Source organism: Gekko japonicus, unplaced genomic scaffold, assembly GCF_001447785.1.
Source record: "Gekko japonicus isolate JY-2015 unplaced genomic scaffold, Gekko_japonicus_V1.1 scaffold558, whole genome shotgun sequence".
Taxonomy (NCBI): domain Eukaryota; kingdom Metazoa; phylum Chordata; class Lepidosauria; order Squamata; family Gekkonidae; genus Gekko; species Gekko japonicus.
In genome coordinates, this window is record NW_015170908.1 from 173,963 (window position 1) to 188,660 (window position 14,698).

The 14,698-nt window shown below is 51.1% G+C and overlaps 1 protein-coding gene across 2 annotated transcripts in view; it reads left to right on the forward strand.

The window, feature by feature from the left end:
- TP73 (tumor protein p73) overlaps positions 1–13,268 on the forward strand; it is a 58,627-nt gene extending 45,359 nt beyond the window's left edge. The window contains exons 4-11 of one of the 2 annotated variants that reach the window (XM_015418662.1): positions 638–747; positions 1,799–1,941; positions 2,789–2,877; positions 3,507–3,631; positions 4,841–4,995; positions 7,905–8,037; positions 9,565–9,658; positions 12,869–13,268. In XM_015418662.1, coding sequence (XP_015274148.1) covers positions 638–747; positions 1,799–1,941; positions 2,789–2,877; positions 3,507–3,631; positions 4,841–4,995; positions 7,905–8,037; positions 9,565–9,658; positions 12,869–13,189 — 1,170 coding nt within the window. In that variant the 3' untranslated portion in view covers positions 13,190–13,268. The remainder of the gene's footprint in view (positions 1–637; positions 748–1,798; positions 1,942–2,788; positions 2,878–3,506; positions 3,632–4,840; positions 4,996–7,904; positions 8,038–9,564; positions 9,659–12,868) is intronic. The other variant, XM_015418663.1, reaches the window with a different exon arrangement.
- The last annotated feature ends 1,430 nt before the right edge of the window (positions 13,269–14,698 follow it).

The following is a 14,698-nucleotide window of genomic DNA, read 5'->3' on the forward strand; positions in this document are numbered from 1 at the left end:
TATTACATCATGTTATTGTAAACCTGGCCACAGCACTATAAGGTCACCACCCCCGTGCACACACAAGAGGGGACAAGGAGACAGGCAACATTACAAGGCGGGACATCCTGAAGTACGGTTCAGTTGCTCAGCTGGTGCTTGACACCGGTCCTGTAAGTTGGGCCACCATTAAATGGTCTCGATGGGGGGGAGGGATTAATACTTTTGATTTCTGAGAGTTCAGCATACGTCATGCAATATATATATTCCTGCTACCGTTCCGAAGTATGGGTCCCCCTGCAGCAGACGGGGGCCTGAAGCTGCAGTCGGTGGTCTAAGCCCACCTAGTGAGCTCATGAACAAAGGGAATTCCATTTGTAGCAGGATTATTTTCGTATTTCTCATCCTTCTCGCATCAGCCTGAGAAATCTCTGTTTCAGTGTCCCTCGTGTGAATTACACACACACACACCAATGCTTAATGTTTGTACCACTTTGGGTTGTCTCCATTAAACATACGTATTTTCCCAGCTTTCTCCATGCCTCAGTAAATCAGCACCGTGCATGTTTCATATGTATAACTGCCAACCGTTGTAGAAATAAATACTGCTATACTGCACAGGCATGAGAAATTAACCCTTTCCCCCCTTTTTGAGCAGGTGGGTACCGAATTCACAACCATCCTCTACAACTTTATGTGCAACAGCAGTTGTGTGGGCGGGATGAACAGGCGGCCCATCCTCATCATCATCACCCTGGAGACCAGAGAGTGAGTCGATGGAGCGTTTCTAATTTTGGGCTGGCAATCCCTAGAGATTTGGGGGTAGGGCCTGGGGAGGGCGGGGCCTGGAGGAGAGGAGGGACTTCATTGGGGTATAATACCATAGGGTCCACTCACCAAAGCAGCCATTTCCTCCAGGGGAACTTATCTATGAAATCTGGAAATCTGGTTCCAAGAGATCCCCAGGCCTAGGGTTTCTAGCTCTGGGTTGGGAAATACCTGGAGATTTAGGGGGTGGAGCCTGGGGAAGGTGGCGTTTGGGGAGGGACTTCAGTGGAGTATAATGCCATAGAGTCAGGGCTTTTTTTGTAGAAAAAGCCCAGCAGGAACTCATTAGCATAATAGGCCACACCCAACAGCAGAAACTCATTAGCATATCCAGCCACACCCATGAGAGCATAGTTCATTAGCACATCAGGCCGCACTCCCATGTTACCAGAAGTGTGGTTATCCAGCCACACCCACCTTTTGCTTGTTATTCTGTTTACCTTGTTTGTTGTCAAAACCCAGGGCTTTTTTTGTAGCAGGAACTCCTTTGCATGTTAGGCCACACACCCCTAATGTAGCCAATCCGAATGAGTTTCTGCTGTTGGGTGTGGCCTATTATGCTAATTAGTTCCTGCTGGGCGTGGCCAACTTGGAAGCCAGCCGGAACTCCGTTCCTGTGCGTTCCTGCCCAAAAATAGCCCTGCATAGAGTCCACCTTCCAAAGTGGCCATTTTCTCCAGCGGAACTGATTTCTGTCGCCTGGAGATCAGTTGAAACCCCGTTATCTCCAGCCACCCCCTGGAGACTGGCAACACTACCCAGGCCCCACCTGGAAGCTGGCAGTCTTAGAATCCTATTGCAGTTTAGAAGGGCATAACTCTGCTGAGAGGGGCACTGTGACGACACCGCCCCCTTCCTTAATCCTCTGGGATTGCGCTGCACCTTCCCTCCACCAGGAAGTGACATCATCACACCAGCGACCTCCATGATTGTACATCTGCCCTCCGAGACATTACCAGCTTATTGGGTTGACTTTTACTTTGCCTCTCAGCGGGCAGGTTCTGGGACGAAGGTCCTTCGAAGGTCGGATCTGCGCTTGCCCTGGCCGAGACCGGAAAGCGGACGAGGACCATTACCGAGAGCAGCAAGCCCTGAACGAGAGCGCGGCTAAGAACGGCAACCCCAACAAGCGAAGTAAGTCAGGGTGCGGGAACTGATTCTCTCTGAAAGCTCTGAGGCTGGGGCCCTGTGCAAGAAGATAGATGCTCGTTCAGGGCTGGAGGACTGGAACGCCTCACGGAAGCACCACGTGGGTCAAAAGAAGCAGGCGTGAGATCCCAGCACTATTTTTAACTAGACAGGTACCCCTCTTCATGCCAATGGGACTTGCTTCCCAGAAGCCTTTGCCCCATCAGAGAAGGGCCCATCCTTGGCTCAGATTAGGGTTCCCAAGTACTTACCGTGATCCGGCGGGGGAAACATGCTCCCCGGTCGGACCATTCCTCCCTGTAACACACCATGCCGTCGCCAGGAAGTGACGCCAGGAGACGCTCTGGCAATGGGACTGAAAACTCTATGGTACCTTGGACTGCAAGGAGATCAAATCAGTCAATCCTAAAAGAAACCAACCCTGACTGTTCCCTGGAAGGCCAGGTAATGAAACTGAAGCTCCAATACTTTGGCCACCAAATGAGAAGGGAGCACTCACTGGAGAAGACCCTGATGCTGGGAAAGACTGAAGGTCAAAGAAGACGGGGACGGCAAAGGATGAGATGGTTAGACAGTGTCATAGATGCGGGTCGCGGAGAGTCGGACTCGACTGTGCGACTGAACAACAACAAACCATTGAGTTTCCAGCCCCATTGCCAGAGTGTCACCCGGCGTCACTTCCTGGCAACGGCACTTCCTGGCAGACGTCCCTAACGCAGGAATGATCCTGCGAGGACGTCTGTGTCCCCCGCTGAATCACGGTAAGTACTTGGGAAGCCTGGCTCAGATCGAGCTCTGCCCAAAAGCCTTCCTTGTTTTTCTTCTCCCCCAGCTTTCAAGCAGAGTCCGCAAGGGATTCCGGCCCTGGGAGCTGGTATTAAGAAACGGAGGCACGGGGAAGAGGAAACGTATTACGTGCCGGTAAGTAGTCGGCGTTTGCAGAAGCACTGAGCCCAGTTCTTCTCTTTGCTGAGGTAAAACCATAGAACCCTGAAGTGTCTAAAGCAAAGGTCATTTTGGGGGGGATCGCGGGGGATCGCAGTTCCCCCGGGTGAGGTACGGGGGGCGGGGCACATGACAAAGCCCCGCCCCCTGCTTCCGGCCGCCCCGCTTCCGGCCCTCATTCAGCCAGGAGGAGGCAGGAGAAGAGGGAGGGTAAGTTGCTTCCTCCCTGCCTCTCCCCACCCCTGCCTGCCTGGGGCCAGGGAGGGCCTTGGCGGGGCTTCCTTGCACTCCCGCCGGCCTTACAGGGCCACCGCCGGGCCCCTCACGGGGCTCAGCAGTGGAGCTGCAAGGCCGGTGGCAGCGCCCGGGACCGTTGGGGGCGGGGCGTGTGGCCTTATGACACACTTCCCGTGATGTCAGGGGGTGTGGCATATGCTAATGAGTTATGCTAATGAGTTCCCCTAGCTCTTTTTCTACGAAACGACCCCTGGTCTAAAGACATCACTTCCGGTTTGTACTGGAAACGACATCAATGCCAGCACACGAATCCCCCCCCTCCCCAATTCTTCCCTTGATGGAGCCCAGCGTTGTCTTCTCTGATGCAGGTCCGTGGCCGAGAGAACTTCGAGATCCTGATGAAGATCAAGGAGAGCCTGGAGCTGGTCGAACTCGTTCCTCAGCAGTTGGTCGACTCGTATCGTCAACAGCAACAGCAGCTCCTTCAGCGCCAGTGAGTCCCACCAGAGCTTGCCATATACAGTAATTAGGGTTGCCAACCGGCCTGGAGAAAACAGTGTCCTGCCCTTTTAATAGCTGCTTATTTTCCCAGTGGATGCTATTCCCTTCCATGCCATGAAAAGCTCCGCCTGTATATTGGTGGTGGAAAGAGCCATAATCAGAGCCGATTTAAAGTGACCCCGGAGGGTTTTCAAGGCTAGAGAGGTTCAGAGGTGGTTTGTCATGGTCTGCCTCTGCATAGCAACCCTCATCTTTCTTGGTGGTCTCCCATCCAAGTTCTAACCAGGGTCGACCCAGCTTAGCTTCCACCTCTGTTAAAGGGGCAGGACATTTTTCTCCAGGCCCATTGACAGCCCTGTTTAAACTCAGTACATGGGAAGTGAGAGAAAGGGGAGCTAACTGTTGAAACAAGCTTCGGTTACTTCCACAGTCTGGGTTTGTTTTAGGAGGCTTCCAAAAACTCTCCCCATCCAAATAACTCTCTAGATTTTGACGTTCTAAATGATCCGCTCAAGAGCCAGTTTGGTGTAGTGGTTAGGAGCGCAGACTCTAATCTGGGAGAACCGGGTTTGACTCTCCACGCCTCCACATGCAGCTGCTGGTGTGACCTTGGGTCAGTCACAAGTTCTCTCAGAGCTGTTCTCTCAAAGGCAGTTCTCAAAAGAGCTCTCTCAGCCCCACCTACCTCACAGGTTGTCTGTTGTAGGGAGGGGAAGGGAAAGGAGATTGTAAACTGCTCTGAGACTCGGGTAGTGAAGGGCAGGATATAAATCCAATCTCTTCTTCTCTCTTCCAAACACACATGGAAACTGTCTTGGGCGAAAGCCACACTGAGGTCTATGATCCTTTGTTGTAAGAGTACCCAACCTGACGCCCTCCAAGTGTCTTTAGAAAGTGGGGCTTTTGCCCAGCAAGGCTTCTGACTGGCTATTGGAGATTTGATTGGCTGTGCAGGTTTTTAGACGCGTTGCTCTGGTGACAGCTGCCACCGCACCATGGCGATCCTCACGGTGTGACTGAAGTTGTGCTGTGGTAATCACTTTGTGGCTGGTTCCACCTCCTGCGGCGGCCATTTTGTATCTGCACCCACCGTGCTCCATCCGGATTCCAAAGGTGCCCACGGGCTCAAAAGAGGTTGGGGACCCCTGCTTCAGCATGTTCGATTTCTACTGATTGTCCGATTCTGGTTGTTCTCACGTAGAACTCACCTTCAGTCCCCTTCCTCATACGGCCCCGTCCTGTCACCGATCAACAAGCTCCACACGGGAGGGATCAACAAACTGCCGTCTGTGAACCAACTGGTGGGGCAGCCGCCTCAGCACGGCTCCAGCGTGGGACCAAATCTCGGGCCGATGGGTGAGGCGCCTCGTGCCCCAAAATGGGAATGTTGTGTTTGTCTGCCTCTTCCCTTAGAAAGCTCAGAACTGCTTATGTGGGACTTCGGGAAGGGGAGGGGGGGTCTTTTCTCCAGGCACTGCGGGCCTCCTCTTGGATCCAGCCAACTAGAGGGGCGATTTCTCACTAGAGCTGCCTTGCAGCACAGCCGCCGTTTGCCCCGACACAAACATGTCAATTTCACACCCGAAGCTCCGGGGCTGCATTTTGACTCGGGGCTTCGCCCGATTTCCTCCACAGTTTCGTGATCCTGGTTTTTGAGGATCATGAAACTGCGGAGGAAATCGGGCGAAGCCATGGGTCAAATGCAGCCCCGCAGCCTCGGGTGTGAAATTGACATGTTTGTGTTGGGGCAAACGGCACTGCGCTGTGAGGCAGCTCTAGTGAGAAATCGCCCGAGTTTTCACCATGCCGAAGATCTCTGCCCCAGACCAGAATTTTGCCAACGATCCCCCTTTCTTGGCAACCCGAAATACTCCTCCAAACCTGTTCCTGGGGGCCACAGGAACAGGTTCGGAGGGATATTTGGGACTGCCACAGGAGGGGAGAAATGGGAAAGTAGGGCTGTGGCTCAGTGGAAGAGCCTCTGCTTTGCATGCAGAAGGTCCCAGGATCAATCCCTGGCGTCTCCAGTGAAAAGGGTCAGGCAGTAGGTGATGTGAAAGACCTCATCCTTAGACCCTGGAGAGCCCGCATGAGTCTCACCCGGTAATACTGACCTTGATAAACCAAAGTTCTGTCTCTGCATAGGGCAGGTTCATGTGTTCATTAGTGTCGGGAAGAGCCCATGGCTAAGTGGTGGAGCATCTGCTTTGCTTGCAGAAGGTCCCAGGTTCAATCTCCGGCATCTCCAGTTATAAGGACCAGGTAGTAGGTGATGTGAAAGACCTCCACCTGAGACCCTGGGGACCTGCTGCCAGCTTAAATAAGAACATAAGATCATAAGAGACGCCAATGTTGGATCAGGCCAAAGGCCCATCCAGTCCAACACTCTGTATCACACAGTGGCCAGAAATACCAGTGCCATCAGGAGGTCCACCAGTGGGGCCAGGACATTAGAAGCCCTCCCACTGTTGACTCCCCCCGCCCAAGCACCAAGAAGACAGAGCATCACTTGCCCCAGAGCCCCTATCTATACCTTGTGGCTAATAGCCACTGATGGACCTCTGCTCCATATGCTTATCTAATTCCCTTTTGAAGCCGTCCATGCTTGTAGCCGCCACCCCCTCCCGTGGCAGTGAATTCCAAGTGTTAATCACTCTTTGGGTGAAGACAAGGCTGACCTTGATGGGCCCAGGGTTTGATTCAGTATAAGGCATCTTCGGGTGCTCAAAATCACGCTCCACAGGTGGAAGTCCCTGTGCTTGGTTAGTCTGGTGTTCTTTGACGGAACAGCAGGCAGGCACTGAGCAAGTGTGCTGCACGGAGGGCATTGTGTAAAGGTGCACGGGAGGGGATGCAAAATCCCCAGAGGTAACAGAGCGGCCACTTCAAATCCACGGCAATACAAACGGAACCAGGAAAACCCAGTAAAAATGAGCCGCAGAGAGAAAACAGTGGCAGTATGCAATTTTTGAATAGCACGGCTGTTGTGGAACCTCATAGCCTTCTTTGGAAAAGCTCTTTCTGAGCCGAACACCTAAATTCCAGCAAGGATGGGATGCATTTATTTCCTTCCTTCTTTTATAGTCTGCCTTCCTTCCTGAGGGTCAAGGCAGACTACCCAATGAAAGCAATGCAATAGGAACAACATTCCACTAACAGTGTAATAAAAATAACACACAAGCAATGTAATAATGTAGAAAAGAGTAAGAGTAAATTATTGGACATAACTGTAGCATGTTTGTGAATCTAAGATGAACACCCTTCTCTTTTTGCTGGCACATCTAGGGAAAAACAATCTTGCATTTGACAAAACACAGTACATGTACATATACACAATATAATACATACAACAACATAACATATAACAATGAAGAATGCAATGAAAACTGCCTGAAATTTCACGGGTAAAAACTACAGCCTTGTTCCCTTGGGGGCCACCGGCAAAAAGGCCCTGTCAACCATACCTTTGACAGCGAAGACATAAAGAGAATGGGATTGGTTAGGAAGGTCCATCCATTTGGTCCATTTGGACCATATTTGTTCCCCCTTCTACACTGTTTTGGAAAAGCACAAACACCTAGGCATGTTTTGGGCACCACAATTTAAGAAAGATATAGACAAGCTGGGAAGTGTCCAGAGGAAGGCAATGAAGATGGTGAGGGGTCTGGAGACCAAGTCCTATGAGGACAGGTTGAAGGAACTGGGTATGTGCTTGAAGGGCTGTCATGGAGAGGATGGTATGGTTTTCTGTTACCCCAGAAGGTTGGACCAGAACCAATGAGTTGAAATTAAATCAGAAGAGTTTTCGGCTAAACATTAGGAAGAACTTCCTGACCATTAGAGTGGTTCCTCAGTGGAACAGGCTTCCTCGAGAGGTGGTGGGCACTTCTTCTTTGGAGGTTTTCAAGCAGAGGCTAGATGGCCATCTGACAGCAATGCTGTTTCTGTGACCTTAGGCAGACCGTGAGAGGGAGGGCAGGAGGGGTTGTCTCAGCGCTTAGTTCTCGTGGCCCTTTCTTACATGCCCAGGGAAATGCTGATCGCCACTTTGGGGCAAGGAAGCAATTTTTCACCAGGCTAGTTTGGCCAGGGATCCTGGAGGTTTTTTGTCATCTTTTGGGTGTGGAACAGCGGTCATTGAGGGTGTGGAGGGGGAGGTATTTGTGAATTTCCTGCATTGTGCAGGGGGTTGGACTAGATGACCCCGGAGGTCCCTTCCAACTCTATGATTCTATGTGACCACCAGCTCGTGTCTTGCTCTCCAGGGCCTGGAATGCTGAACAGCCACACCATGCAGTCCAACGGAGATATGAACGGAGGGCACTCTTCCCAGGCAATGGTCTCGGGGTCGCACTGCAGTCCCCCTCCACCCTACAACCCAGACCCGAGCCTCATCAGGTAGGGACACATTCGCCGGGCGCGTTGTGTGTGCCTCCTGTCGCCTTAACCTGACACTAACAATTCACCACCCACCTGTCGCAACTGGCTGCTAGTCCTGCCTGAGACACCGCTACTCGGTTAGAAAAAGAAAACGATACAGTCATTATCGAAAACAGTAATGTCGCCCCGTCAGTGTTTACGGGGCTTAAAGAAGAAGAAAGGCCCCTGCCCCGAGGAGTTTACAGTCCAGAATTCAACAACAGAAAGTGTAGGAGTTGAAGGGAGAATAACCGGGGGGGGGGGGGATGTGTGTTTGTTCCCACCCAGTATGCTGATTTAGGCTCCATTTCAGTAGGGGGTGTGTGTCTAAGGGTAGATAAGATGACCAGGAAGAGCTTGCTTGAGAGGTCTTTGGCCACCACAGATTCACACTTTCCCCCAAGCACCCTTTCAATGCCCATTTCACCTGGCTGTTGCACTCTACGTGATGGAGATCTCTGTTGCTCATCCACTGGCTGTGTCCGGATAGCATCAGCAGTGGGCCGGGATTCCCCAGATGTGCCACTGCAGCACTAAGAGTTGTAGCATCTGAGTGGTGCAGCAGTCCTTGCTAGGGTCGCCAGCCTCCAGGCGGTGGCTGGAGACCTCCTGGGATGACGACTGATCTCCTGGCGACCGAGATCAGTTCCCCTGGAGAAAATGTCTGCTTTGGGAGGTAGATTCTCTCGCATTATCCCCTGCTGAGTATAATTTCCGATTCTATGCTCTCTAGGCTGATCCTGCACTGAGCAGGGGGTTGGACTGGATGGCTTGTACGGCCCCTTCCCACTCTGTGATTCTAGGATTCTGGGATAATCCCTGAACCCCCATCCTCCTCATACTCATACCCCCGAATCTCCAGGAATTTCCCAACCCAGAGCTGCTCTGTTGCTCATCCAGTGGCCATGTCCGGATAGCATCAGCAATGTGCCGGGATTCCCCAGATGTGCCACTGCAGCACTAAGAGTTGTAGGATCTGAGTGGTGCAGCAGTCCTTGCTAGGGTCGCCAGCCTCCAGGCAGTGGCCGGAGACCTCCTGGGAGGACGACTGATCTCCTGGCGACTGAGATCAGTTGCCCTGGAGAAAATGTCTTCTCTTGCATTATCCCCTGCTGAGTATAATTTCCGATTCTATGCTCTCTAGGCTGATCCTGCATTGAGCAGGGGGTTGGACTGGATGGCTTGTTGTACGGCCCCTTCCCACTCTGTGATTCTAGGATTCTGGGATAATCCCTGAACCCCCATCCTCCTCATACTCATACCCCCAAATCTCCAGGGATTTCCCAACCCAGAGCTGGCGACGTAGCCCTTCCGCTGCAGAATGAGAGCCCAGTACATTGACTGGGACCCAAAACTGCAACCCTGGGAGGGAATGGGATGGTGCCCAAGCCAGGGCCCGATCCACCACCACTGGCTCCACCTGCGAGAAGAGAGTCGTGACTGATGCAGCCATTCCAGAGGCTTTAACCACGGCTTTTCGTGTCCCCGTTTGTTTTCCTTCTGCAGTTTTTTGACAGGACTGGGGTGCTCAAACTGCATCGACTATTTCACTGCACAAGGCTTACAGACGATTTACCACCTGCAGAACTTGACCATCGAGGTAAATACTTTCTGGGGCAAGCGACCTCTTCTCCGGGTTCTGTCTCTCTCGGCTGTAGTTCTCGCTGCCAAGCAACGACGGGAAGTCTGTGGATGGACCTTCGCTATTCTCAACATTCCAGATGGTGCCCGTGGCGGTGGGGCTCATCCTAATTAGGGGGCGGGGTGCACGGGGAAGGAAAGGTTCCCCTGTCACCTTTCACCAGTTTCACAATCCAAGTCACCCCTGCAGAGCGTTTGTCTCCCGCTACAAGATAGCTATTCACAGATTTCCCGTTGGGGTATTTGGCCCTTAAAGTGTGGAGGGTGTTTTCAGGGTGGGCACTGAAGTGGGAGGGGTGGGCTCATGTGACCGCCAGGCAAGGCTTATCATTGGCCACGAATCACACATTCCACTGAGGCAGAGGCTGGGAATCGTGTCAAAAGATGGCCCTTTGAGTGGCGTCTGCTGTAGGTCCCTCTTTGTGGAGCCCTTTTCGTTCATTCACTCCTCCACATGCAGCCAGCTGGGTGACCTTGGGCCAGTCACAGTTCTCTCGGAGCTGTTCTCTCAAGAGCAGTTCTCAGTCAGAGCTCTCTCAGCCCCACCTACCTCACAGGGTGTCTGTTGTGGGGAGGGGAAGGGAAGGAGATTGTAAGCCACTCTGAGGCTCCGAGTGAAGGGCAGGGTATAAATCCAGGGTATAAATCCAACTCTTCTTCTTCCCCTCCCCATTCTCCTTTATTTATTTATTTATTAGTTTGATTTATATCCCGCCCTCCCAAAGGCTCAATGCGGCTCACATGCGGCAAAGCCGAGTGCAAAATACAATACAGTATATAATAAATAAAACATTTAAAATCACAATAAAACCTTCCAATAATACGGTGCTATACCTATATTAATCATCCAAGATGGGGACAACCCCCCCAGGTTTGGTGGCCAGCTGTCTCAGTAGCGTGGTCCCCCACTACACTGTCTCAAACTTCTGCCAGGGCCGTAGGAGCCGCCACCGAAAATGCCCTGGCCCTAGTAGAGGCAAACTTAATCTCTCGGGGACCTGGCCCTCCCAGGAGATGGAGCTTCCCCGATCGTAGTGCTCTTGAGGGAACATACGGGAAGAGACGGTCCTTCAGGTAAGCCAGACCCTGGCCATTCAGGGCTTTAAAGGTGAGAACCAGCATTTTGAAGCGAATCCGGTATGCTATCGGCAGCCAGTGCAGCGCTTGCAGACCAGGCTGAATATGGTCTCGCCTAGAGAGGCCCAACAACAGCCTGGCCACAGCATTCTCCTCCTTCTCCTCCCCCTCCTCACTTTAGTGTTGGCAACCTCCGGATGGGGGCTGGAGATATCCCAGAATTACAGCAGGTCCCCAAACCACAGAGATCTGGCTGCTTTGGAGGGTCGATAGCATTATACCCTGCTTAGCTTCTGAAAGCAGATGGGATCAGGTTGTATCACGCCGCCTTCTCTGGTTTGCATCTTAGTATTGCACAAGTGGCTGTAGAGCCATTTCCCACTCTGGGCTGCGAGAACTGAATGGAAAAGGACAGTCGTCCAGATATCTTGATTTTTCCATACGCAGCTGGGGCCAGTGGCACATTTGCCTAGACTCAAACCTTGCTTACAACCAATGCTCCCGCTAAGCTGTGGAGTCTTGTGAGCAAAAATTCTAGTTTGTGGGCCACTGGCATTAAAGTGGTGAGCGAGCGATTTGGCTACGGCATAAATTAGTTTGCTCTGGGGCCGTCCTTCCTGAGCTAAGACAAAAATGTGCGAGCTGAAGGCTAAAAAACTGTGAGCTAGCTCACACTGACTCAGCTTAGAGGGAACACTGCTTACAACTAACCCCAATAAGTGCAGCGTGTTGCTGTTTGTTTGATTTTAAAACAGATTTCTATGCTTATTGAACTGGGCTGGACGTAGTACTTTTAAACTCCCTGCTTCCAATAGCTCATTGCATTTCTTTTAACTGAATTAACAGTGTGTTAGGAGCTGTGGTGGCTCAAGTGGGTAAGACACTGAACTGCAGGCTGTGGAAGGTCGGTAGTTCAGCAGTTCGAGACCCGAGTGTGCCGCATGACGGAGTGAGCTCCCGTCTCTAGTTCCAGCTCCTGCCAACTTAGCAGTTCGAAAGCAAGAAATTGCAAGTAGATAAATAGGTACCACTTTGGTGGGAAGGTAACAGCATTCCGTGCACCTTGGTGTTTAGTCATGCTGGCCACATGACCACAGAAACGTCTTCGGACAGCACTGGCTCTTCGGCTTTGAAACGGAGATGAGCACTGCAACCCTAGAGTCGGATTCAACTGGCTTTTGAGCAAGGGAACCTTTACCTTTACTAGTTAGCCAAATGTGGTCATTTTCCCCCATGAGGCTTCAAGGAGTTTGCCATTGGCTCTCGAGATAAAGGGAAAGCCTGTGTTGGTTGCAGGCAGCCTCCTTGTCTTCCAATCTGCTCCTGTACAAACAGCATTTCTAAGTGACATGAAAGCCAAAAGAGGGATTCAGATTAGTTTTCTGAAACATCTCAGTCTGAAACATTTGCATTCAGAAATGTTGGACTGTGTGTCTCTGGGCATGAACAGAGTTCTCAGTTTGTGTAACTGCTTAATTTTTTCGGTGCAAGGGTTTGGGGCAACCTTGATGCAGAGCTGTAATGCGGGGTATGCAGTCCCAAATGGTTTCACCCAATTCTTTCACCCCCTTTTTGAGCCCAAATGATTTCATTTATATGCACCCACGGAATAGCTGGAAGTCAGTTGCGACCCACTGAGTTTTTAGTGAAAAACAGTCATGAAAATTTAAAAAAACAGGAGCTCAGTGACCTCTTTAAGGATAGAGTGCATTGCAGTGTACGTTTTCATTGAGTCAGAGCTTACTTCATCAGATGTTGAGCTAAGTTCCTCTGAGCATGCACCAAGTGCTTCATTTGCATTGCTGAATTTCTCAGGCACCTAATGACATTGATTTTGAACTCCTAAAAGCTTATGCTGGAATAAAATTTTGTTAGTCTTTAAGGTGCCATGGGACTCCTGTTGTATTTTGCAGTAATGACTACCCTTTGGGAATAACAGGGTTGGAGCCTATAGATTTGTTCCTCTAGCAGTAGCCCCTTCCACACAGGGGGGCTCTGAGGAAGGCACCTTGTGCAAGAGGAAGGTGCTACGATTAACAGAACAGCTCCATAGGCTCCAGCCCTATAATCTTGGCCATGTCTTCCTTGGCAGGATCTCGGAGCACTGAAGATCCCAGAGCAATACCGGATGATTATCTGGAGGGGCCTGCAGGAACTGAAACAGGGCCACGACTATGGAGCCCAGCAGCTGATCCGCTCCAGCAGCAACGCCTCGACCATCTCCATCGGCACGTCCGGGGAGCTGCAACGGCAGCGGGTCATGGAAGCTGTGCATTTCCGCGTGCGCCACACAATCACCATACCCAACCGCAGTGGAGCCGATGAATGGGCGGACTTTGGCTTTGACCTGCCAGATTGCAAATCCCGCAAACAGTCCATCAAGGAGGAGTTCACAGAGGGAGAAATTAACTGAAGGGTCTCCCGGAGCATTTGGGAGCTGCCAAACAAGGACGAAAAGTTAAGAGGATCCGAAAGGTGCTTGGAATTAAAAGCTAGGGGGCAAACGAGCCTTGGGGAACCACAGAAAATATTTTATTTTTCAGAGCTCAGGTGGCGGAATGTCGCTGTTGTGCTGCGGAAGTCCACTGCTGTGTATCTTCCTGGGCAAAGCGGGTCGTGTTCCTTTCATGCCATCAAGACCTCTAATGGAATCAGGTAGCAGCAACCGGCTGGGAATGTTCGGCGGCGAAACCTGAGCATGCTTAAAACTGAGCGAATTTTCTGCAGAACACCCATGCGCAATTCACGCTGCAATCGGAAAGGCTGGTTTGTTTCGTTGGTTATGGTAGGCCTGAGCTCCTTCCTTTCCCCTCTTTGCTTTTGGTGAAAGTGGAGTTGACCCCTTTCTGGTAGCCCTCAACGGGGACGTCTCCACAGCCAAACGGTACCAAACAACTTTAACGGGACTTCTCTTCCAGACGGACTGCCAAAAAAAAAGAGTGTTTGTATTCTTCAGAGCTTTGCAGAACGGCAAAGCAGCCTGTAGAATCTGACAATTCCCGACGACATTCGTAGTAGCTAGATGAAAGCGTTTGTGCCGCAAGAAAGTTTGCCGGATCTGTTGTATATATGGTATATGCGCCATGTTGTTGTAAAGTTTTATTTGCCATGTAAGCTATTATCAAAGGTACACAGACTGTTAGGATGAGGCAGGGATTTCCCAGTTCTCTTCCTAGCCTACAAAAAAAAGACACTCTTTTTTTTTTTGGTAGAGTTGGACACTTTTCACATGATAAAACGAAGATAGTTATTTTGGTTCTTTGGACTGATTCGTAAAAGAAATGTCACAAAGCAATCATTTATGGACTTGGATTAGAATTGTGAAATTCCATAATTATACTCTCCTTCATACACACACGCACACGCACGTACCCTGAGAGGGGGGACTCACACAGACGTGATTATTTGTAGGTGAATGCTAATTGTTTCTCACCCACTAGCCTCATAGAGCAGTAGGATTTCTTAATTTTCAGGACCATTTAATGCAGAGGTGTGGTTTTCAACAGAGCAGCAGCGGACTGGCAAGTGCAAAGAGCCCCCGAACGAGCCCACCTGAGCAACCCCTACAAGCCAGCGGTCTAGGGGCCACTGAACTCCATGGCACCGACAGTGGACATTGGCTCACCTCATCTCACAAAATGGCAGCAGTGCAGGAAAAGACAATGGGTGAGCTGACACCGATTATCCATGAAGGGTCTGAGCCAAATGGCCCTTGAGGTGCTGGCAGAGTTGCTGGAGCTTGGCCACTGGCAGTCCTGTAGGGCAGTAGCCCTTCAAGAAATTTCCCTGCAAGTTAAATGGCCAACCCAGTCATGCAGCAGAGGGCATATTTTACTGGATTGTGTGCCAATGGTTGCTGCCCAAGGATCTCTCTCTCTCTCTCTCTGCTGCCCAAGGATCTCTCTCTCTGCAAAGCCAGTTT